Below are 24,549 nucleotides of genomic sequence, written 5' to 3'. Positions count from 1 at the left end.
TTCCTTAATTATCATTGGTTGGTTTTCACACTGTGGCCCTAGTGCCTCTGGGGTCACTCTGAGTGCGCCTGGGAGACACCGAAAGAGTCCTATCTGCCCGGAGTCGTTTTACAAGTGGCTTCCAGGAAAGTCACCTTGAATGACCTGTCACCTCTGGATACCTACCTAGTTTATGGAGCGAAATTTGTGTTGACTGTGTTAAGCAGAAAATATAACAAGGCAATAAGGCCTGTGCTGATATTAATTCCAAAGAAGGGCACACCCCGAATAATACTCAGCCTGTCAACAGAAAATAGTATTGTTTTTTGTTGTTGTGTTTTTTTGTTTTGTTCTTTTTTAGCGGTACGCGGGCCTCTCACTGCTGTGGCCTCTCCCGTTGCGGAGCACAGGCTATGGACGCGCAGGCTCAGCGGCCATGGCTCACGGGCCCAGCCGTTCCGCGGCATGTGGGATCTTCCCGGACTGCGACACGAACCCGCGTCCCCTGCATCGGCAGGCGGACTCTCAACCACTGCGCCACCAGGGAAACCCCAATAGTATTGTTTTATCAGAAAATATGACAGTTCATGGAGCCAACTTAGATTTATTAAATTCATCAGCGTGAGTCACAGTTTAAGTATGTGGCAATGTTCTTCATAAAGATGTTATGAAACCACACACACACACAAACTTGGGCTTTTGGAAGAAAAATTCTGATTTAACAATGTGCTTGGTATTAGAAATATGAATAGAATGCCATTGAAAGTATCTTATAAAGTGGCACTGCATACTGCAGAGTCTAAAAGCTGCTTAATTTCATTAAGGTGTTTGACATACAAAAGATGTCTGCTTCCATCTGGCAATAAAGCAATTAAAGAGGGAATTCTTTAACTCTGTCATGTAACACAATTAGCAGAAGAGCAAAACAAATGTCTGAGAGCATACATGACTAGTTATTTCAGCTAATTAAAATTTCAAACTGTATAGTAATTCGTCACAAACATCTATTACTTAAAATTTTATCATATGGCTCATCGGTGTAAGGTTGCCATCTCTCCCTTCTTGGGAAGAAGTGGCTCTCATTCAGAGAGTATGTCCTTCCTTCTTGTTCTAGATCTCACGTTCTTTCTTTCATGAAATGAGAGAAGGTAGCTTTTTAAAAAAATAACATCTTTAATTGGGAAAAAAATATTAGCAACACTGGGACCAATGAAAACAAGTTTTAATTTCTGGTCTGTAAATTATTGATATATTAAGGGAGGAAACCACTGCCTTGCAGCCACCTGTCCCCAACAGGAGGGGAGATGGGAGAGGTGGAAGGTGTTGCCAAGATCTCAAGGGGTGAGAGGCTGAGATATGGAGAAGCAGGAAGGACCAGAAATAGGAGTGGGGGGATGGTGGGGGACGAGGAGGGAGGGCAGGGCACTGGTGCCTTCCCTCTTCCCTCTACCCGCCGCCACCGCCGCGCTCTGCACAGCACTGAGGTCTGGTCCGCATAACAAGCCTGTGAGTCAGGGCTCCCTCCCCACCGCTGTCTTCTCCACCTGCTGCCTTGAGAAGTGAGTCTCCAAGAGCGTGGTCCACATGCCCCACACAATACAAAACCCAGAACGGAGAGCACGCGGCACGCGTGGCTGGAAGAAGGTGAACAGAGACACAGGATCGTGTGCCCAGCAGTGGGAGCAGAAGCCAGGGTGCCCGCGCGTTAAGCTGACCAGGGAGGTGATGTTACAGCCCAACAGTACTTGTTTTTGCTTAAATACGTTCCCCTGCAAATGCTGATTTGCTAAGCTTTCTTGCATTTCTGGTCATACTGCTTTTATCTATAAACACGTCTGAGTCTCCTGAAAAGCTGCCCTTTCTTTGGTGAGTATTACCAACACGTCGACAGCGCCTGGTGTGTGTGCAGACTTGTGCTCACTGCACCTCTGACAGCGCCCTGGGCCTTAAGGGTTGCCGCAGCCTGGTCCCTTGAAATACCGCTCAACAGTGGGCAGACAGAAATGGGGCAAGAGGGAGTCCTGAGGTTTCGCGCACTCTGGGGAGACTCTGACCCCACTGTTCCCATTGGGTGGCGACCACAAACGCTAGGGTTTAGTTACCTGCATTGGTCCCTCACCCCCGGGGAGGATGCTGAGGGTACAATGCTTGTTTAAGTGTCAACATTTAAATAACATACCTTCTAACTAACCCAGCTAAACCAATACTAATGGTTTTTAAAGAAATGAAAGGATTGCTGCATCAAAGCAAAATGCCCATCCTTCCTCCCAGTGTTTAAAATCATCAGCTGAGAGGTTTGGAAGCCTGAGCCCAGACGGGCCAGCACCTGCACGTGTTTCTCAGGCCGACCCTGGAGGCCACGTGTTTAAGCCGGTGACACCAAGAGATGGAAGAACTCAGACCCAGAGGAGAGCTGCCAGTCCTGCCATAAGTGAGAAATACATCTTGGTTTTGTTAACTTCCCCAGACTTTAAAGTTGGTTTATTATGCAGTCTGTAAGCTCTGAGGGCAGGCACAATGTCCACTTGTGTCCTGAGCACTGAACAAACGTCCAGAACATAGTGTGAGCTCAGGAAAGATGTGTGGAGTACACTAATACATCTTGCACATTTATTTTTTAAATAAGTCAACTGAATTAGCAAAGTGGCGTTAACATAAAACTATATATTGCTATGCAACATTCACATAAGTCGACATTATTTGATGAGCAGCCCACATCAGATGTAAAATAAATTTACGTTTATCTAGCCGAAAGGAAAACGGAGAGAGAAAATAGATATTTAATTAACATTTCTTCCAAAAGGGGCACTGACCATTTCTTCCATTTTTTATCATTTACTTTTCTGCTAATATTCATTGATTCAACAATAATCCAGGTGCCAATGTGCATGCAGCACAGTGGATATAAAACAGAAGAATCACCATCTGAGTCAGGATGTGTGGGTTTCTGGTTCTGATGATAGCTACAAGGAATCTTTATTGAAAAAAAAAAAAAGGACTTTTTCCAGAGAGAAGAAATTTTTACTTCATTTAGTAATTCACTTTCTGTTGTTGTTTTTAATTTATGAAAATTAAAAAGGAAAATAAATACAATATTGCTGTATAAATTTGATAGTCTATTAAAACTTTTTACATCATGTTAACTTTTTGTTTCATGTGCATGTCACATTCATCAAACCATACAGGAATAATGTACAGAAATTTCACTGACAATATGCAATAAAAATTATTCAACGTGGTATCACAAATCATTTTTGAGAATTACTTTTATCATGTTTTCTAATAATGTCCATAAGATTAGCCCCCGTAACCAGATCATTCTGTGTCTGTTTATCCTTCTGCTGCTCCTTTCTCCTCTGGTCGTGAAGGTAAGGGGAATTTAACAACTGCGGGGGGAGAAGGGACCCTGTGGGTTTCACTCGTTTTGCAATATCCCAGAAGAGTCTTTTCGAGTTGTTATTGATGAAAGTAATCGCTGTTCCATTCTGACCTAACCTCCCCACTCTTCCAACCTGAAATGAAATGCAAAGGACGTTTTCAAAATGTTCACATAGAATCTTAATGTCTCTTGAAAGAAAACGAAGACTAGTATTTACAGAAGCTTCACTGAGATGAACATTTGTTCAGAGAGCATTTTTTGAGTTGTTCACCTCAATATACTTGTGAGATCAATTTAGTGGGCTGCCACTAGCACAGTGTTAAGGAAACAACCCAAATAGAAAATAAAAACAAGAAAAGTGAGTATTGTTTGTGAAACTTGTTTCAGTTATGCGCGTGTGTGCATGTTTGTATGTACGTGTAGGGGGTAAGGAGGCAAAGATATTTCTTATTGTGAGTGAGTTAAGGTAGAAACTTTTTGAAAGCTATTGCATTAAGAGTAAAAGGACTGTATCTCCTTTATAGTACTTAAGTGCCTTGAAATGTGAGACTGAAGCAAGTCCATTTTTGCATAAAGTTATTTCTCATTTTGACAGAGTTAAACAGACACAAATTTGTGGAGACCCGTGAGAAGGAACAAAACGTGTCTCCAAATATACTGAGAAACTCTTCAGAAGGGAGGGAAATACACAATCATGGTCAATTTCTGCTCCTTAATTGAAATGTAGAACTTAAAGTATACTCAGATTATCTAAATGAATAGATAGTTCCCGCCAATAGACAGAACGTTCTTAACGCTGTAAAAGAAGAAACTTCTAAAAAAGCTGGAAGGGGTGGCCTGCAGAGAATGAGACTGGGGAGAAATAAGGGAGAGATGCTGTTTTTCAGTATCAGCTTTTGTTTTTACCTGATTTATTTACCTTACTGAGTTGTTTCAATAAAACTAAAAATTAATACCTGCAACTCACAGAATGGGAGAAAATATCTGCAAATCATGTTTCTGATAAGGGTCTCTAGAACATATAAAGAACTTTTACAACTCAAAAGGACAACCCAATTTAAAAGCAAAGGATTTAAGCAGACAATCCTCCAAAGGTATACAAGTGGCCAATGAGTACATGAAATGATGTGCAACGTCATTAGTCATTAGGGAAAGGCAAATCCAAAACACTTCATATCCATGAACCTGGCTATAATAAAAAAAAGAATGTAAATGTCAATGAGAATATGGAGGAAATGGAACACTTATACTTTGCTGGTGGGAATGTAAAACATGAAGCTACATGGGAAAACAGTCTGGTGGTTCCCCAAGATGTTCAACATGGACCCAGCAATTCCATTCCTACGTTTACGTCCAACAGAAATGAAAACACATGTCCACACAAAAACATGGCCTTGGGCGTTCACAGCATTATTCATAGTAGCCAGAAAGTGGAAATAACCTAAATGTCTAGCAACCAATGAATGGATGGACAAATATGGTGTATCCTTACAATGGGATATTATTTGTCAATAAAATACTACAACAACGTGTGGACCTTGAAAACATTATGCTAAGTGAAAGAAGCCAGTCACAAAAGACCACATACTGTATGATTCCATTTACATGAAATGTCCAGAAGACATAAATCTACCGAGTACAGTTGCGGTTGCCTGAGAATGACGGTGTGTGCATGTGATGAGGAACTGGGGTGACTGCGGAGGGGCAAGGGGTTTCTTTTGGGGGCGATGAAAATTTTCTAAAATCAATTATCCGGATGGCTGCATCACTCTATGAATATACTAAAAACCAATGAACTGTACACTTTAAATTGGCAAATTGTATAGCATGTGGATTACATCTGAGATGTAATTTATACTAGATATGTTATACTGAGATAAAAAGCAGTTAAAAATTAACTACAACGGTCTCCAAATTCTAAAAGATAGCTAGGAAGTTCCCTGGCGGTCCAGTGGTTAGGACCCGGAGCTTTCACTGCTGTGGGCCTGGGTTCAATCCCTGGTCGGGGAACTAAGATCCCACAAAGCCACGCAGCCCGGCCAAAGACAGCTGATGTTAACAATACAAATTATTTCTCCAGAAGCTTACCACCCCTGAAATTAAAAATCAGACACGTGGGAATACTGACTATAATTTTAAATACCCATATCATTTAACCCAGCAGTTCTCCCACTAGGAATTTCTCTTACAGATGCACTTGCAGGAGAGGTCCAGGGAGCTGTGTATACAGGTGTTCACTGCAGCATTAATAACAAAACACTGGAAACATCTGATTGTCCAGCAATGAAGGATTTGTTACATAAATTACAGGACATCCATATAATACATTCCCAAGCAGCCACGAAAATAGAACGAGCCAGATTCAACAAGTGAAAACATTTAAAGAGCTTAGAACAGTGCCTGGCATTAGGCTAAGCACTCAATACATATTAACACTTATTAAACGGCACCCAGTGTGTGTGCTGATAAGGAAAACTGTCTAAGGTCTCTTTAATAAAGAACGAAGGCACAGACAGACGAATGCATAAAGAAGATGTGGTATAAATACACAACGGAATACTACTCAGCCATAAAAAAGAATGAAATAATGCCATTTGCAGCAACATGGATGGACCTAGAGAGATTATCATACTAAGTAAGTCAGACAGAGAAAGACAAATGTCATATGATGTCACTCGTATGTGGAATCTAAAAAAAAACAAAACAAAAAAATACAAATGAATTTATTTCCAAAACAGAGAGACTCACAGACATAGAAAACAAACTTATGGTTACTAAAGGGGAAAGGGGGAGTGGAATGAGGGATAAATTAGGAGTTTGGGATTAACAGATACTCACTACTATATATAAAACAAATAAAAAACAAGGACCTACTATATAGCACACAGAACTCTAATCAATATTAGGTAATAACCTGTAAGGGAAAACAATCTGAAGAATATATTATTTATACACACACACACACACACACACACACACATATAGAGCTGAATCGCTGTGCTGTAGACCTAAACTAACATGATATTGTTAATCAACTATACTTCAATAAAATAAATATATTTCCTCGTTAAAAAAAAAAAGAAAGAAGGAACAGTATAGAGGGTATAATATGGTCCCATTTATGTGGAAGGTGTGACAGGGTATGCACATCACATCTGTATATATGCACACACGCATGCATTTACCGTTTCTGCAGTGTTAACTGGGGGAACCACTCAAAGGTAGGAGGGCTTCCTTGAAAAGACTTACCTTTCACTTCATATCTTTCGTTATTTGCGTGCTTTGTTATCGTGTGTATGTGTACTTTGATGACTGAAACAAACAAAAAACACCCAAATACAGAACTAGAAAAGCAGAAGGACCTGTGGCCCCTCTGAGGAGAGGCACGCAGCTCTGCACCTGTCAGCATCCCCGAGGCACGCTGCCTGTATTACAGTGGGTGCAGCGTGGTAACTGCCAGCCACAGGGCTGGCCTGGGGAGAGCAAGAGACGGGTACATAGGTATAACCAGCGTGTTCCATGTAACAAGCAAAGAAGCTTCTTAAATATTTTAATACTCTAGACAGATTTCTGGCCGAAATTATTATTATTTTTTTAATTAATTAATTAATTTATTTTTGGCTGCATCGGGTCTTCGTTGCTGCATGCAGGCTTTCTCTAGTTGCAGCGAGGGGGGCTACTCTTCGTTGAGGTGTGCAGGCTTCTCATTGCGGTGTCTTCTCTTGTTGCAGAGCACAGGCTCAGTAGTTGTGGCTCGCGGGCTTAGTTGCTTCGCAGCACGTGGGATCTTCCCAGACCAGGGCTCTAACCCGAGTCCCCTGCACCGGCAGGCGGATTCTTAACCACTGCACCACCAGGGAAGTCCCATCCAGCCAAAATCATTAAATTGAAAGTTTGGGGCTTCCCTGGTGGCGCAGTGGTTGAGAGTCCGCCTGCCGATGCAGGGGACACGGGTTCGTGCCCTGGTCCAGGAAGATCCCACATGCCGCGGAGCGGCTGGGCCCGTGAGCCATGGCCGCTGAGCCTGCGCGTCCGGAGCCTGTGCTCCGCGATGGGAGAGGCCACAACAGTGAGAGGCCCGCGTACAGCAAAAAAAAAAAAAAAAAAAAATTGAAAGTTTGGAAGAAAATAAAGTTTAGTTACGTGAACAGTCAGCTCCTGTGGAATAGTCAAATCCCTGAGGCACGGGTAAATGAGGTGGTACCAAAAAAAAAAAAAAAAAAAGAAAGAAAGGAAAAAAGAGAGAGAAAGCGAGAAGGAGGGAGAGAGAGAGAGAGCAGACTGTTAGATTATTATGTCTTATGAAAAATAAAGCAACAACTCAGTAAGGGCGCTACAGGCATTTCAGTGGGCAACTTCAGTAAATGTGACATTCAGAGGTGATTCTAAGAACATCAGAGAAAGGCTTTACTTGAAGAGTCTGTAAGTGATGCCGGAGAAGGAAGACAGGTAGCGGTCAGTGAGATAACGTGGCGCTCAGAGAGGCTTTATTTCTGAGAGAAAGAAGAGCTGCTGTTATCTCTGGCAGCAAAGGAAAGGAACCAAAGTCTGAAAGGTGAAAGTCTAGAGCGAATAAGGGTATGAAGAGGAGATGAAGACATGATTCCTAAAAAAACAAACACTTCAGCAGATCGACTTTATTCTGGCCAGATGCAGCAACTTAAAACAACCTTTTTACACAAAGCCCTCTTTTTCTGCTTATAAAAGCCATTTAATATACTCACTGAAGAAAACAAAAAATAGAAAGAAAATTAAACTACACCAAAAGCTAGTCACTTAAATTTTTTAAATAAATGTTTTAGTTTTTTATTTCCAACTGATTTTTAATGCATTCTACGCATCCATATAGTTGTGAAAAACATAATTTAGTTTATATATTTTAAAAGCAAAAATACATGCAGTTTTACGCCCTGCTTTCTTTTAACTTACCATTATAACGACAATGCCTTGTATAAGAAAATTCATGAGCAGAACGGTGGTAACATATAAAATCTACCTGATGCACGTACTCATCCATGCTGGGAGGCATGTCGAAATTGACAACCAGCTTGACGCTGACCAAGTCCAGGCCTCTTCCTAGGACCCCCGTGCTCACGACAACTTCATAGTCTCCTTCAAGTAAACCCTTTCCAAAACAGCAACAAAATTCATTACTGAGGATTTTTCTCGAGTGGTTTTCTGTCGTTCAGATTATCCTTTCTTTTCTCAACACTTTCTTCAACACTGGTGTTGCAATACCTTCGCAGTAAGTATAGGTCTTAGTACATCTGAGAGACATATGTAGCTTAAAGGCTTTCCGACCCCAACTCCCAATTTTTTCCAATAATTTATTCAGGCAAACCTTTTCCAAAGGTGAACTACTCTATGCCTCAGTCCAGAGTGACCTGATTTCAGAAATGGCGGATTCTGAATGATTAATCTATTTAGTAGACAATCCCTAGGGGACAAGCTTATTGCACCCAAAACACAGAGGCCTGAGCGAGAGAAACAATTAACTTCACACCCCTGCGTGCCTGAAGTTCTCAGGGTCATTAAAAAAAAGGTCTGCTTTAAAAAGCAGCAGATAATATGGTATCTCTTGAAAATGAGGCAAAACAGATTTACAGGAAAGAGAAGACAACAGAACGCTGGGTGTCACCTTCAGTATGTTTTTCCTTTCCGGCTGTGACTTTTCCGAGTGCACAGAGGTGCTTTTCAGACCTGTGATTTTCTGAACGGCCTCGCTCAACAGATCTGCTCCTAGTTTGCAGTCCACAAATACTAACACTGGAGGCTTAAAGAGTTTCTTATCCTGAAACATTAAAAACACATATTTAAAATTATTGCTATAACATAATTTACAATGGGACGTTTTTCTGAGAGCTTTAGTATAAGCTAGTTACCAACAGGTTTACCAACACTGCTAAGAAGGAAAAAAGGCACATTCTGTTAAAATGAGTGCTTTCTTTAAAATATGCACAAACAGAAGGCAAACAGCGTACGTCCTTCACGCTTCTGCATCACCTCATAAAAACTGCAGAAATGATTTTAAGTGCAATTTAAAATTGCCAAAATTGTTCGTAAGTCAAAATAACCCATATTTAACTTAATACTGTATTTTTAACAACTACGCTTGTACATACCACCCACTTAACAAATTTCTGCTTAAACTGTTAAAAAAATTCTATTTCTCAAGGACAGAACAGCTAAGAAAGAACTTGTCTTTACCTTATATATAAAACTACTAAAAATTTTTGAAACAAAAAAAATATTCTTTGGGAATAACCTTGATATTTAAATATCTTTCTGTAATAATGCGAAAAAAACCAACCTCGCGTCTATACTGCATGTTTTCACAAATAAAAATTTATTTGAACCCTAAAGAATTCTGAAGTAAGCAAAGCAATTTATTATTAAACATCTACAGCAGGTTCCCCTGAAGCTGCATCTAAAAAGCACTCTCTCAAGAACTGTGCAGACGGCTTCTCTGGTGGCCCAGTGGTTAAGAATCCTCCTGCCAAGGCAGGGGACACGTGTTCGAGCCCTGGTCCGGGAAGATCCCACATGCCGCGGAGCAACTAAACCCATGCGCCACAACTACTGAGCCTGCACTCTAAAGCCTGCGAGCCACAACTACTGAGCCTCTGTGCCACAACTACTGAAGCCCGCTCACCTAGAGTCCGTGCTCCAACAAGAGAAGCCACTGCAATGAGACACTTGCGCACCGCGACAAAGAGTAGCCCCCGCTCGCCACAACTAGAGAAAGCTTGCGCACAGCAATGAAGACCCAACACAGCCAAAAATAAATAAATAAAATAATAAATAAATTTATTAAAAAAAAAAAAAAAAAGAACTGTGGAGACTTCCCTGGCGGTCCAGTGGTTAGGATTCCATGCTTTCACTGCGGAAGGCCCGGGTTCAATCCCTGTTTGGGGAACTAAGATCCCACAAGCCATGTGGCCAAAAAAAGCAAAAAACAAAAAACTGTGAAAAATGCAAGTGCAATCTACAAAGCAGGGCTGACCGCTTTACCACTCACATTCAAGATTTCAAACAGTTTCTTCTTTTTGGCTGGTTCTTCCACCCATAACACAATCTGGCGCACGTTGGAGCAGGGCAGGTTCTTCTCCCCAGTGATGATTCTCACGGGGTCGCGCAGAAGCTGGCTTGCGAGCTGCTCTATGCTGGCTGGAATCGTGGCCGAAGCCAAAAGGGTCTGACAGTCACGAGGCACATTTTCCAAAACATCAAGCACTTGCTGTTGAAAGCCCATCTTTAACATGGTATCAGCCTAAACAAAATCATTGTAAAGTTAGTCCTACACGAAAACCCAGGGCCACCCCAGGAAAAAACCGGATACAATTAAGAACGTAAAAAACTTAAAACTCTTTACACGGAAAAATACACCACAATGTCAAAAGCCAAAGGATTAACTGGGAAAAAAATATATTTATATAAAACTACATATTGTGTAACTACGTTTATAATGATATACAAAGATTTTTGTTATGGCATTAGTAATAGTGGCCAAAAACCCCCCACCATATACAGCCTAAATATCCAACAGGAGGAGACTTGGTAAGTAAATTATGATAGATCCATACCATACAACACGGTGCTAGCATGAAAAATGACCAGAAGGCTCTTTATCCCTGCTAGGAGAAAAGAAGCAAAATAGAGAACACTATGTATAACATGAGACCATTTGTGTATACACTCAGGAAAGTTAATTGCTAACTCTGGAGAGAAGACCTGTGAGCTGGGGGGGGGGAACAGTTTTATTCTTCATTTTATAGCTTTTCACAAAGTTTGATCTTTTTTTTGGCCACACTGTGCAGCATGTGGGATCCCAGTTCCCCAACCAGGGACTGAACCTGCACTCCCTGCATCAGAAGCACAGAGTTTTAACCACTGGACCGCCAGGGAAGTTCTTGAATTTTTTTTTTTTTTACCATGAACATATATTTATAATAAAATATGATTTTAAATTAACAAAAAAAATTTAATTTGGGGGTTTTCACTTCTGTATATACCTCTGCATTGCTGGTTTCTAAAAACAATGAGGGACTTCCCTGGTGGTCCAGTGGTTAAGAATCCGCCTTCCAACACAGGGAACGAGGTTTCAATCCCTGGTCTGGGAACTAAGATCCCAAATGCTGCGGGGGCCTGCGTGCCGCAACTACTGAGCCCGTGAGCCGCAACTACAGAGCCCACGTGTTCTGGAGCCCGCACACCACAACTACAGAGCCCACACGCTCTGGAGCCTGTGTGCCACAACTAGAGAGAACCCTGTGCGCTACAACGAAAGATCCCGCATGCCGCAACTAAGACCCAACGCAGCCAAAAATAAATAAACATTAAAAAAAAATAAAAACAGGGGCTTCCCTGGTTGTGCAGTGGTTGAGAGTCCGCCTGCCGATGCAGGGGACACGGGTTCGTGCCCCGGTCCGGGAAGATCTCACATGCCACGGAGCGGCTGGGCCTGTGAGTCGTGGCCACTGAGCCTGCGCGTCCGGAGCCTGTGCTCCGCAACGGGAGAGGCCACGGCAGTGAGAGGCCCGCGTACAACAAAAAAAAAAATAAAGAAAAAAAATAACAAAAGTTAAGGCTATCTTGATTTTCAAATATAATCTGGGTATCTATAATTTTGGAAAATAAGACATTGAATTGTTTTAGTGTCCACTAATGTGCTGTCAGTTAGACTGAAGCTTGATCACTTGTTTTAATATTATTCACTCTATGACATTTAAAAAATATGAAATTATCATGATGGTCTGGGTTCGATCCTGGCTCTATCTATGACCTCAAGCAAGTTAATGAAGAGCTTTAAGCCTTAGTTTTTCCCTTTATAAATGGAAATGATAATAGTAACTACCTCCTGGGGCTGTGATGAGGATTAAAGAGATAAAGTATATAAAAGTACCAGCAAGGTCCTTCTCAGTGTTTCAACTAACTAGCAGACAGAGAGAACACACACCCACAGTGGTCTGCAAACATCCCCACATGCCTCAGTAATCCCACTAAGCCCCATTCATCTCAGTAGATGACCTTGCTTCTCCTGGTTCAGAAAAAATAAGACCATGAGAAATAAATTCCTTCAGTTTCTCTTCTCACCCGAACTTCCTGGAAGAGTCCTCCAGCCCTGCAGTCTCCCTCCCCCGCCTCCCCGCCCTCCCCCCACTGTCCGGTCCAGGGCTCACCTCCCGCCCCTCACCGGCTCCTTCAGGTCTTCAATCACTCCCCAGGTGCCACATTCAACAACCATTTTTAAGTCTTTGTCTAACTCTTTTTAAGATGCAATTATTATTATTACTATTTTATTTAAAGAGTATACTTTCTTTTTTTAAAAAATTGTTTATTTATTATTTATTTTTGGCTGTGTTGGGTCTTCGTTTCTGCGCGAGGGCTTTCTCTAGTTGTGGCAAGCAGGGGCCACGCTTCATCGCGATGCGCGGGCCTCTCACTATGGCGGCCTATCGTTGCGGAGCACAGGCTCCAGACGCGCAGGCTCAGTAGTTGTGGCTCACGGGCCTAGTTGCTCTGCAGCATGTGGGATCTTCCTAGACCAGGGCTCGAACCCGTGTCCCCTGCATTGGCAGGCAGATTCTCAACCACTGCGCCACCAGGGAAGCCCTATTATTAGTTTTAAATACTAGAAGTAATAACGTGCTCACTGTAGAAAACTTGGTAAACAAAACAAAGTAGAGAAAACCAAACTCGCCCATCATCCCACTATCCAGACACCAGCACTGCCTCACTTACTATCCATGTCCTAACTGTGTCTGGAAACCCTACCCCAGCTCCCTACAGCCACCACCCTGGCTCAAGCCCTCCCCCCTCCCTCCTGGGAACCAGCCTTCTTGCTCAAAGGCTATTCTCCACGTGGAGAACATGAGTCTGAGTGTAATACACTCAGGCTTAAAATCCGTTAAAGGTTCCCAGCGTCTACAGAATAATGCCTGAATTCTCAAGGCCAGGAGAAAATGAAATACAATGACTATGGTTATTTATGGTTATTTCAATGGGAATATGCGTGTTTTTCCTCCTGTTTCTAACTTCTCTTTAATGTACGTGGATTACTCATAGAATACAGTTGTTATTCAAACTGCAGAATGGGCCATGAAGAGCGTTGTTTAAAACCACAAAATAGGACAGAATAAAACATATGAGAATAGAGAAATCACAGGTCACAAGGGTAAGTATTGTTTCATGAAAGTTCTGTTTTACACACACACACACACACACACACACACACACACGCCCCTACCTAAACAATATTCATGACTGGTTCCCATCTAAACTGTGTTTTTTGAAAGCTATTATCAATCAGACCTTGGGAAAATCTTACTCTTTCTACACCTCAGTTTCCATTTATAAATCTATTTCCTACCTACCTTAGAGGGATGTTAACAGATTAAAATGTGGGGGAACATGTACTTTAAAAAACCTCTTAGAATTAAAAGCACTACTTAAAATTTAAGGTGATTCAAATAGTAGAGCCACTCACAATGAACACAAGGCTACTCTGCAAATCTCTGAGTCCCCGGGGGGAGACGGCACTTGGATACAGAGTAAGCATTAATAAGGTAAGAGGTGAGCGTAGGTGTCCCCTAATTAACCAGCAAACCTGGCCTAATTTTCTGGGGACTGTTCTTGGTGTCACCTGCATTTCTTCACTGCTCGTGATGTCCTTAATCCCAGACAATCTGACTTCCATCTCTGCCACCAAAACTTCACTCTTGAGGGTCCCCAGGCTAAACATTCACTCCACTCCGCAAACCTTAACTCGTAGCCAACGGTGGCTGACAGTCCCCATTCGATGGGCATTTACTGGACGCTGGGCACCTTTCAAGGGAGCATGGTGGGAAGTGGGCACCATCGTGACCCCGCTTTACAGATGTGGAAACTGAGGCACATGACACAGTGCCCTACGATGTGGTGGAGCTGGGGTGTGGACTGGGGACCACTGGCTCCAAACCTACGTCATGAACACCAAGCTCAATGCTGTGTGCTCGACGGTGAGGACACGGAAGGAGACCCTACCTTTCCAGAATTGATGGTCCAGAAGGGAAACTTACTATGTTCGTATCCTTGAAACATGATACAGTTAAATGACAGCACGGCACATCCTGACCAGCACTCCCTCAAGCCCTGGTCTTCCTTCCCTCCCTGGCTCTCCTTTTTCAGACAATTTCTGTACGTCAATGAGCCGGTGGGCTATGTCCCAGGCTCCCTCCATCTCAACCCATGCTCTCTCTCCAGGAAGCTCAACAAGTTCCAGGGCTCTGAGCACCACAGACACGTCAAAGATGCCCCAAACCTCACTCGGGGCCATAACCGCCTCCCTGGACTCAAGTGGTGGAGACTCACTGCCCACTCCGTGGCCCCTGCTGGACCTCAAGGCCCCTGGAATTTAACATGTTCAAAACGGACCGTCTCTCCCACTGCCAGACCCAGTCCTGCTCCAGCAGCATCTCGGGAGACGGCACCTCTGTTTCGTCTCTCATCATCACCACCCCACCTCCGATCCATCAGCAGCCCCGCAGACTCCGCGGACGTCCGTGCGGACCCCTGACTCCCGCCTCGGCCGACCAGAACCCGCTCACCTCAGGCAATGAGACAGATGCCCGAGGACGTGTCACAGGTGCTCCTCCTTGGCCCAAGCCTCCCGAGACCTCCCATCACTCCAGGAGGGCGCCCGCCCGGGGTGGCCTCCCCCTTGCCCCTCCTGCAAGCCCGGCTCCCTCCCCGGACCTGCCCCACTCACCACTTGTCCTCACCTGTCCCCCTGTGGCCGGCGGCCCTTCTCCCGCTCGGAGTCCTTCCTCCAGACGGATCTCCGCATGGCAGCTGCTGCTCTTCAGCCCCCCAGAGGCCCCTCCCACCTGAGGGGCCCCCTCTCCTCGGGCACCTCTGTCCCGTCACCTTGTGTACACGCCTGCGTCACAGCTCACCTCGCTTTCCATCACATCCTCACAACCAAGAACAAAGGCTAGCACGGGAAAAGCCCTGATGGATTTGATAGATAAGCATTCACTATTCTCAGCACTGTACGTCAGCAGGCAGGACGGTCCGCATGCCCCAAGCCTCCCTAAAGGGAAGCAGTGCCAACATTCCCGGACTCCACCCCAGACCCACGGAACCAGAGCATCCAAGCACGAGCTCTGGTTCTCCATCTCAGCCACCGGGGAAACGGCAAACGGTGCGCCTGGTCGCGGGGTGGAGCAGGGAACACGCTGCAGAAGGACGGTCTGCGCACGGGTCCCCGGAGCAGAGACGAGGGGGCCTGAGGTCTGCAGGGCGGCTCCAGAGGGAAGGTTCTGAGTCACGGACACGGAACAAAGGAAGAGCAGGCGGAAGGGGTGGGAGAGAATCCTCGGGACACGGGGGACGCGGAGGGTGGCAGCAGATTTTCCTAATCCTAGAGGACTGTCAGACTTCCGGCCTGACCATTCCTGGGTCCGGCCCCCTCCCCCCGCCCCCGAACAGGGGCCCCTCTCCCCAGGGACACCATTTGTTCCCGGTTCCCTCTGGGCTCTCAGACCACGTCTCTGTTCACTGACTTGTCTTCAGCTGCAGAAGGCAGAGCCTCAGCCCACTGCTCATCTCTCTCAACTTCCTCCTTAGAGAAGTCAGCACGTCCCGCGGACTCTTACGCATGGGTCTGGTACCTGCCCCTTCATCCAGCACCCATGTGAGATTCCACATCTCCAAAACCAACTCGAGTGTGTCTACCAGGCCCCAGCCCGTTCCTGTGGGCCCTAAATCAAGGCACACCCCACCCACCTTCGTCCTCCCGCGTGTCCGGTCATCACACGACCCGTAAGTGATTCACTGTGACCCTCAGGCGAAACCCGACGCCTGCCTCCAGCCCATCTCCGACCCTCCCCCCTCGTCTGGGCTGCTGGCTGGCTTTCTTCTTCCTCCTCTAATTCCCCCGCATGGGCAGCAGACCTCGTAAACCACCAATTCCCACGTGGCACACCCGCCCGTCTCTCCCGCCGGCCCCGCACACGTGCACTGCCCGACCCGACAGTCTGCTCGCCTTAGTCTCTTCACCTGGGACACTGGATGCATCCTCTCATCTTCTAAATCCTTTTCCCTCTTCCGAGGCCCAGGTCAAGTCCCGTGACCTCTGAGAAGCCAACGCGCCGACCCTCTCATCTCTCCTCCTGAACCCTGAGCACATACACGGTCCTACTGACAGCTAGCATCGGGGGAGGGCAAACCTCGGCTCTCGGGACGAATTCAGACCTTCGCCTGCTCTTGTAAACAGGGCACCTTGTAGGCTTGGAGGGTGTTTACAGCTTCTTTGTGACGCCACCCATCTCACCCAGGGCTCGTCCCCTGCACCCAAAGAGCACCTCTGTGCTGACTTCAGTTTCAGTATGTGACCGATTGTGCTGTTGACCGGCTCCTCTCCCCTGACCACACAGGAGCCACGTCCCCAGTCACCGAGGAGCTGGGCATCGGTGCACTTCTGCCGGACAGCACTCCTCGGGCACCATCACCTTGAGCGCAGCCCTGGGGTGCCCTGGACACCTTGTTAATGTAAGAAAACGAAAATGCTCTGAAGAGAGGGGGGCATGAATGAATTCCCTACAAGGGTCATCCTGTGGCTCATGAGACGGGGAGGGGAAACCTAAGGACATGGGCTTATCCACAGGGTAAACCCGGCCACACGTTCAGGGTGGCAGTAAGGACGAGAACCCAATGCAACACATCAGGTCCCCCAAAGGCCGGGCCAGGAAAACGCTGACTCAGCAGCACTTTCTAAAGGACTGGATATTATTTTACATTTATACGGGACTTTTCAGTGCGAGACGTTTTCACAACCACTACTCTTCCTTGCCACGACTCTGGAAAATGAAATGACTTGCCCAAGGTCTCACAGCAGGCACGGTACAGGCTCAAACCCCCGTCTTCTGGGTCTTGGCTGTGTTGTGGCCAAGGCTGTCCCGAGGCTACTCCCTGGTGCCACAGACGCAGGCCAGGTTGCTGTCACTGGTCGGCACTGATCACTGCTGGGTAAGCCCAAGCCTCTGCCCCGTCGCAGCCAGCGGGACGAGCATGCAGGCAGGACAGCCGTGCCCCCCACCCTGTCCCGTTGGTACGTGCTGGATTACCATCAAATAATAACACATTCACTTCTTATTAAGCAAGCCCAAAGTATAAAAATGCCTATTTGCTATATGCAACACAGAAAACACAACCACAGACAACCACAGACACCTGCGTCCACATAGAAAAAAGTAAAGAACCTCCTCCAACTAAGCATCATCAGCTACTTCCAAAATTCCCACTGAGTGATTGGCCACTGATTTCTTTCTTTTTTCTGTAGACAAATGACACCCAGCATGTTTAAAAAAACTTAACACTTGAGAATACAGTATGCCTGTTAAGTTTACATTTTCAATCAATTAGGACAAGACAGTGGTGGTTTAATTTCAGTTTAGCTGCAGTGCTACACAAGAACCAGCTTAAGAACCACTATTGCCAATTTAAAAAAAATCCCTGAATTGTTTTCCTTTGGGAGAGAAAATGCCTGAAAACATACATGCAATTATATAACTATAATGCGCTTTTCACAGATTATATAAAACTGTTTTTAAACACCACTACTTACTTCATCCACTACTACAATTTTTATACCGCCAAGTTCTACAGCACTCTGCTTTATCATATCCAGAAGTCGCCCAGGAGTTGCTATGATAACCTGAACGAAAGAGAAAAGGCAAATTAGAAAGTTCGATCGTGTTCATTCACTCACGTATTCCTTCATTCTACACTTACTGAGTGGCCAATGCATGCCAGACTCTGGTGTAAGTACTCGGAACTCGATGATGAGTAAGTCAGACTTGGTCTCTGCTCTCGTGAAAGTCATGACACTAAGGAAGAAACAGAGCCAACACGTGCTCACGAGAATCACGACAGGGTGTTATCAACGGAGGGATGTACTCAGTGCTGCTAAAACACAAGCCAACACCCACGGGAGTAGTGGGAGTGAGCACGACCGGCAGGTCCAGGGAGAGGGAAGGGCATCGTGACCGGTGAGCTCAGAGGCGGGGAGGCTGGCGTGGGTGGAGGGGGGAGAAGGCTGTTGAGGCCTGAGAACCTGGCAGGGCCCACGCTGGGAGGGCCTTACGAGCACGCTCACCGCTATCTGGCTCCGTGAACAAGTGCAAACCCCTTGCCCTCTCTGGGCCTGCTATTTCACTTTCAAATTACGAGGCTGGGTACAATGAACTCTAAGGTCACTCAAGGGTCTTAACAGTTTTATCATATATTAGCTGAAGTTGTGGTTAAAAGTAGGGGCTTAGTGAAACTTCAGCAGGAATCATGGCTCCAGCATTTAATAATGGTGTGAGTCTCTGTTCTCCCGTCGTGAGATGGAAATGCTGAAAACTACCGTGGGGATTATAGGAGACAGCGTCGGGATAGCTCCGGTGGAGTTACAAATGACCTCCTATGTTCAGCTGTACCCACTTTTCCAGTCCACACCCGCACAGTGGTAACATCGCCGCGGATGATAAAAGGTCTGTATCCCTGGAACACAGGGTTTGGCGTGGGTACTTCAGACATCCACAGATATCAAGTCAATTTTAATTACTTTGACTTGAGTTCACTCCTTCTCTTCCCTTTTCCCCTCTGATGGTTTGGAAGTTACCAACTTTTTAAATTCTTTGAGTGCTTCGCCTTGAATGTCAACAAATCTATAACTTAATATAAAGTTAACCGGCACTTTTAGCTTGTGCTTGAAAGATCCAGGGCGCTGCTTTACGGCGATCGCATCTCGCCTGCCCTTACACGCTGTGGGATGGTATTCACCCCATTATTTTGAAACCACGGCTTGCTCCTGGTCACTGTTCGCTTGGCCTGTGTCTGTTTAGCTTCGCCCACACGCTTACTGCCGACTTTGCACCAGCTTCCCTTCCACTCCCCACCTTCCTCTCTGGAATCTTCTTTATCTGCAGAAGGGCTTCCTCCAGAAGTTCCTTTAGATGGTCCACTGGCAATACACTCTCTCGGTTTTGTTTATCTGAGTAGGTCTTCGTCTTGTCCTTACTCTTGAAATATAGCTCTGCCGAGCACACAGACGCTTCAGCTGCTTTTCCTCCCAGAGGGTAGGTGTCTGTGAGTCCTGGCCCGGGCGGCAGGGGGTGTGGCAGCCGGGCGAGGAGGGGTGAGGCCGTGTAGGGCAGAGTCCAGGGAGGAAGGCATCGCTGTGACGGAGGGACACTGGTGACATGCCGGGGGATGGGGCAGATAAATAACTACATAAAGGATAAGGGATGGCAGGTTTCTCATCGTCAGAGTTACCAACGTGGAAACAGAAAACGTAAAAGGAACCTTGTGATGAATGAGAACTGGAAATATCAACATGAACTCATGGTCTCGGATAGGCTGAGGTCCCAGAAGCAATGACAGTCCAACAGCAAGGAGCCCAGGTAGAGCCCGGGTCTCGGTTTCTGAAGACTATTCTCCACACCAGGTAGAGCCAGGGCTCCGTGGAGAGAGTTCCAGGGCCGAGGCCAGGAAAGAACGAGGCAAGGATGGAACATCTTCTTTAGATGGAAAGTAAGAAAGTAGTCAAAGAATGACAAGGATATGATAAAAGGACACAGAAACCGACTGGAAGGTGCTTCCACTGGTCAAAAAAACAGGGAACCATGAGTCCGTACTGATATAAAAAAGTAAATAAGTGGAAAGTTTGGGGAAGCTCAATAAATTTACAACCTGAAAGTACTCCCCTTAAAATACTTATTCAACACAAAGGGTACAAACTCTACAGTTTTAACTTGACAGATAAAAGCACCAGTCAAAGGACAAACTGAAACTGTGTGCCACCTAGAAGGACATAATGGAAAGGAAAGCATCTCTTCTGTGATGTCCTGTTAAAGAACTAAACTCAAGAGCCACAACTTGAATCTAGTCAGTTCAGGGCTGTTCTTCCAGGTAAGCGGCTTGTAATCCTTAAAAAGTGCCAAGATCCTGAGAAAAAAGGAAGATCGGTTCCAAACTGAAGACACTGAGAGACATGACAGCTACAAGCAACGGAAGACTCTGAGCTTGACGGAAAACAGCTGACGGGACAACTAGCAAAACCTGAGTGGGGTCGGAAGTGTGACACCAATGTTAACGCATCCCAACAGACCAGCGTGAACTTCCTGGGTCTATAACTGGACTGTGATGATGAAGGACAATGTCCTTGTTTGTAGGAATCCCGCTCTAAAGTGTATCAGCCACGATCCTGAGGTAAGGCCCACCTTTCGGAGATTCATCTTCTCAGCCGTGAAAAGAGGGGGTACGCCACCCCACCTCCCAGAGCAAACGCAATGATTAAAGGTGATAATGGCTGTGAGAACGTCCAACTGCGTTGGGAAAACAAAAGGCACCTCCCTAACCTGTGCTCCTGGCCTTTCCCACAGAAAACGAACTTTAAAATTAAGGCTCACGTGGCAAGACTTTAAAGGCCACCTAAAATCACACTCTGAAGTTCCTCAGGGGGCGAAAACCCTTAGTTCCTGCATTGCTTAGGTCCTCTGCAAAGGCGTTCGGTCCAGGGAGCCCACCTGAACGTGCTGGCGCAAGCGATGGAGCTGCGGGGGGGCGGGCAGGCCCCCCACCAGGAGCGCGGTCCTCATGCGGGGCAGGCCGCTCATCAGTTCCTTGGCCTGGTGCTCTATCTGGATGGCCAGCTCCCGCGTGGGCGTAAGGATGAGCGCGGATGGCATCTTGCTCTGCAAAGATGTGAAACACACCAGCAGTGAGCTCTGCTGCTGTGGACGCAAGCCTCAAGGCAGCCCCAGGAGCACTTTTCTTTGAAAGTGGTCCCATCAGCCCACCGGCCTTCTGCTCAACTGCAGAATTCTCCTCCAAAACCAGCATATATTGCACCCATTTCTCACATAACACAGACAGACAATGAAAGATCCCACCATCAGGACCAGGGAGCGGCGTCTGCCTCAATCAAGGCGGGAAAACTGAAGCTTGGCTTCCCATCGACTGGCCTGTGCAACCTCCAGCCAGCCTCCTCGGAAGAGAAACCTGCTGGCTGCCCTGAAGATCTGGGTGAAGCCTGGCATCCTACCCTCGACTTCCCCTCGGCGCTCTTGTAGATTCACTTCTTTCTTTGTCAGGAGACCTTACTTATACAAACATTCTATTTTGGTCTTCCGGTGAGTTTCGTCTATATTTTGAAAATCTAGTCTTTTATTTTTTTCTCACATTATCTTCTACTACGCTTTAGTGTTCCAAAATTTCCTCTATCTCTTCTCCCTTCGCCTACATTTCTCACTCCTTTCCCCCCTTGCCATCCTCCAAACCTCACAAACTCCCTAGTACTTGGCAAATAATTACTCAAAACGTCTGTTAAACTAATTATGTGCAGGAGTGCTTATAAACCAACGAGTAAGGCAAGGTGGTATCATTTTAAGATGAAACGCAGGTCACGCTTAGCGGTATATTTTGAAACTCTACAATAGTGTTCTGACTTTGGTATCAGGTTTTTCAAAACACAAAATCGAAGCAGGCTAGATTGACACAAAAATCACAGCTCACCTGGTCAGCAGGATTTTCGCCCCAAACCCAAAGCCTGTTCCTTGAATAGAAAATGTGTTAAAAAGACAACACTTTGTAAGGAAAGCAATTTTTTAGACCTTCAATGAAGAGACTGGTTCAATATAATAAAATTTAGTTCCAGTGACTAAAGATCGAAGTACTTGGTTTCAGTTTGCAATTTTAACGTAGCTGAGGATGACGCTTGGTAAACACCTTGACTGTTCTTGAGGCTCATACAGGTGAGCTCTACCTTACCTGAAACAGAGCTCGCATGATGACGGGAAGCAGGAAGGCGGCCGTCTTCCCAGAGCCAGTGTCCGCGCTGGCCAGCACGTCTCGGCCCAGAAGCCCCAGGGGGACCATCTGCATCTGGATGGGGGTGGGGATCTCGTAGCCCGAGGTCTTCAGGTTGAGGTTTAAGGCCTCAGGGAAGCCGCAATGCTCAAAGTCAATGATGGGCCTGGGGACGCCTGGCCCTTGAACCACGATTCCCAGCTGCCGTCTGAGGTTTTCAATCTGGTCCTCCCGAAGGTTCGAGATGAAGGCGTGCTCGGTGTAGACATACGAAGCAGGATGTGGAGCCGCTGGCTCAGAATCCGCTTTCTGTGGACCGCCCGGCGCTAACAGCGCCTCCGCTCCGCGCACCTGCAGAAGGTGTTTTGCTTTACACTCCAGGCTACACACGTCTTCATCCGTCTCATTGCAGATGTACTCTCCGTAGCGCCCGCATACCACGCACACTGGCTCCCCGGGCTCGGCCTGGCGCTGTGTTTTGGAGAAGGACTTCACCGGCTCTTCGAGGAGATCGCTGTCCTGCGCCCGTTGCCCAGGTCCAGCCAGACCCCCCTCAGGCACCTGGCTGGCAGGCCCGGGGAGAGGGTACGGCTGGGCGCCGTGATGTGCCGCTAGTGCAGCTTCTTTGGTACCCGAGGCATCATCGGCTGGACCATCCCCGCCCGCACCCAGCTGGGGGTCTTCTGCTTCTGGTTTGACTTTCTTGGCTGCACAACTTCTATCATCATCGTCAGCATTCCGCCTGACTTTCAGGGATCTTGGAATGAACATCCTTCAATATTCTGTGGAAGAAATTATACACTGAGATTTATTTTACCCTCAATAAAGTCACAGATAAAGAACCCTAAGTTCATCATGTCCCCAGGTTTTGCTTCAAAAGAACAAAGAAGGCGATGCTCCCATCAAGCTTCCCTTCCGCCCCCGCCCGAGTCCGCCGGGTGAGGACAGTTCTGTCTGCATACACTGCACACGGCTTCACACCACTGACCTCCGTCTGTGGACTGACTTGCACTTTGACATACCAGACATCACAGAAATTCTGGGGTAAACCCTTCTGTTACACGTTCACAAACGAAAACACAAAAAGAAAAAGGTCTACTTCACAACTGGAGTCTTTAAAACGAAGCCACAAGATCACTAGTAATACGTGTGCAGCAGTTACTAGGTTCCAAGGTCAGAGCTGAGCGCGAAGTACACACGCGTGTTCTCTTACGTAGGGTCAGTTCTCACGGGGGACTCAGCACCTGGAGGCTGAGGGACTTGAAGCTCACACCTTCTCAGCGTGTGCAAGCCTCCAACCACAGCGCTTCCCATTTACAACCAAACAGTTTTTTGCAAAATAACAGCGTTTGGTAAACAGGCTTTAACCTAATTTGGGGGCTGCCAAACATGCTAAGAAACATTTTTCTCAAAACAAAAATTCTTAGGATACATTGCCAGATTCCATTTTTCCAGAAAAATTCCAACGAAATTACAAGTGAAGGTCTAGGGTTACCACCTCAAGTCCCCGAAAAGGTCAAGGGGGTGGGCGTGGGGGGCGGCTGCACTCGAGAGGGAGGAGCTCGAAACGCAGGTCCCCGCGACGGAACAGAGGCGGAGCTGGCGGGGCTGCAGACGCGTTGCTCCTGTTCGCGCCAACGCCCCTCCCCTCCCCCTGGGCGTCGTCCCTCCCCCCGACGTCAACCCCCACGTGCGTCGCCCGCTCCACCGCGGCTCCGCACGCAGAGGCGCGTGACGTCACGGCGCTGCCATGGCCCGGGCGGAGCGCGCTGGGCAAGAGGCCGGAGGTGGGGGCGATGACAGGGAGTGGGGGAGGGGACTGCGCAGGAGCCCGTCCCGCCGCCACGGCTCGGCGCCCGGGTCCCGCACGAGAGGAGTAGGACGGGAGGCAGGCCCGAGCCGTGGGGCCGGGGGCACGCTCACCCGCGCGGACTGCGGCCGCGTCCGCTCCCTCTCGGGTGCAGCTCCCCCTTGAGGCGCTGGGCCGGGCTTCCGGCCGATGAGCCCGGCCACGCGGCCACGCGGCCACCCTGCCGCTGGGGAACCGTGCGGAGCGCAGATTCCACTTTTCCGGCTTTTGGGATACGCCGCTGCGCGCGGGGAAGGCGGGGCCCGACGGAGAGGCCGGAAGGGAGGGGGCGGGGGCGGACAGTTCCGCGCGTTTTCCACGCCCCTTTCCCGGCTTCCGGCTGGTTGTAAATCCCGGAGACTGGTTGAAGCGGGCGGGTTCCGTGGGGAGGGGCGGATGTGGGGATCATCCTGGAAAAATTCGCGTAATCTAGTGGGTGGGGCTGGAGGAAAAGAGTCAAGGCGCCGGGAAAGGGGCGGGGGCGGGGACGGGGGTGGGAGTGGGGGGG

The 24,549-nt window shown here is 47.1% G+C and overlaps 1 protein-coding gene across 5 annotated transcripts; it reads right to left on the bottom strand.

The window, feature by feature from the left end:
* Nucleotides 1-2,496: 2,496 nt before the first annotated feature.
* DDX59 (DEAD-box helicase 59) lies at nt 2,497-24,270 on the bottom strand. Of its 5 annotated transcripts, none has more exons than XM_060126723.1 (8): nt 23,691-23,705; nt 22,154-22,974; nt 20,911-21,078; nt 17,964-18,053; nt 10,377-10,628; nt 8,997-9,149; nt 8,355-8,483; nt 2,497-3,491 (listed from the first exon to the last, which is right to left on the bottom strand). In XM_060126723.1, the coding sequence occupies exons 2-8, from the start codon at nt 22,961-22,963 to the stop codon at nt 3,228-3,230; spliced, it is 1,866 nt and encodes a 621-aa protein (XP_059982706.1). In that variant the 5' UTR covers nt 22,964-22,974; nt 23,691-23,705; the 3' UTR covers nt 2,497-3,227. The 5 variants fall into 5 exon arrangements, with proteins under 5 accessions (XP_059982706.1, XP_059982696.1, XP_059982716.1 ...); XM_060126713.1 differs by lacking the exon at nt 23,691-23,705 and adding an exon at nt 23,406-23,623; XM_060126706.1 differs by lacking the exon at nt 23,691-23,705 and adding an exon at nt 24,116-24,270 and having other exon boundaries at nt 2,498-3,491.
* Between the last annotated feature and the right edge of the window lie 279 nt (nt 24,271-24,549).

The sequence above is a fragment of the Lagenorhynchus albirostris genome, chromosome 2, assembly GCF_949774975.1.
Source record: "Lagenorhynchus albirostris chromosome 2, mLagAlb1.1, whole genome shotgun sequence".
Taxonomy (NCBI): domain Eukaryota; kingdom Metazoa; phylum Chordata; class Mammalia; order Artiodactyla; family Delphinidae; genus Lagenorhynchus; species Lagenorhynchus albirostris.
The sequence above is the reverse complement of the archived record's forward strand: the minus strand, read 5'-3'. Positions and strand labels throughout refer to the sequence as shown.

Bases quoted from the DNA above. Each gene is read 5' to 3' on its own strand.
- DDX59 (XM_060126706.1), bottom strand. From the start codon at position 22,963: ATGTTCATTCCAAGATCCCTGAAAGTCAGGCGGAATGCTGACGATGAT. The intron at 18,054-20,910 runs GTGGGCTCCCTG...TCTTTCGTTCAG, and splicing joins GCTTGCGCCAGCACGTTCAG to GTTATCATAGCAACTCCTGG. The intron at 8,484-8,996 runs GTGACACCCAGC...TGTTTTGGAAAG, and splicing joins AAAGGAAAAACATACTGAAG to GGTTTACTTGAAGGAGACTA.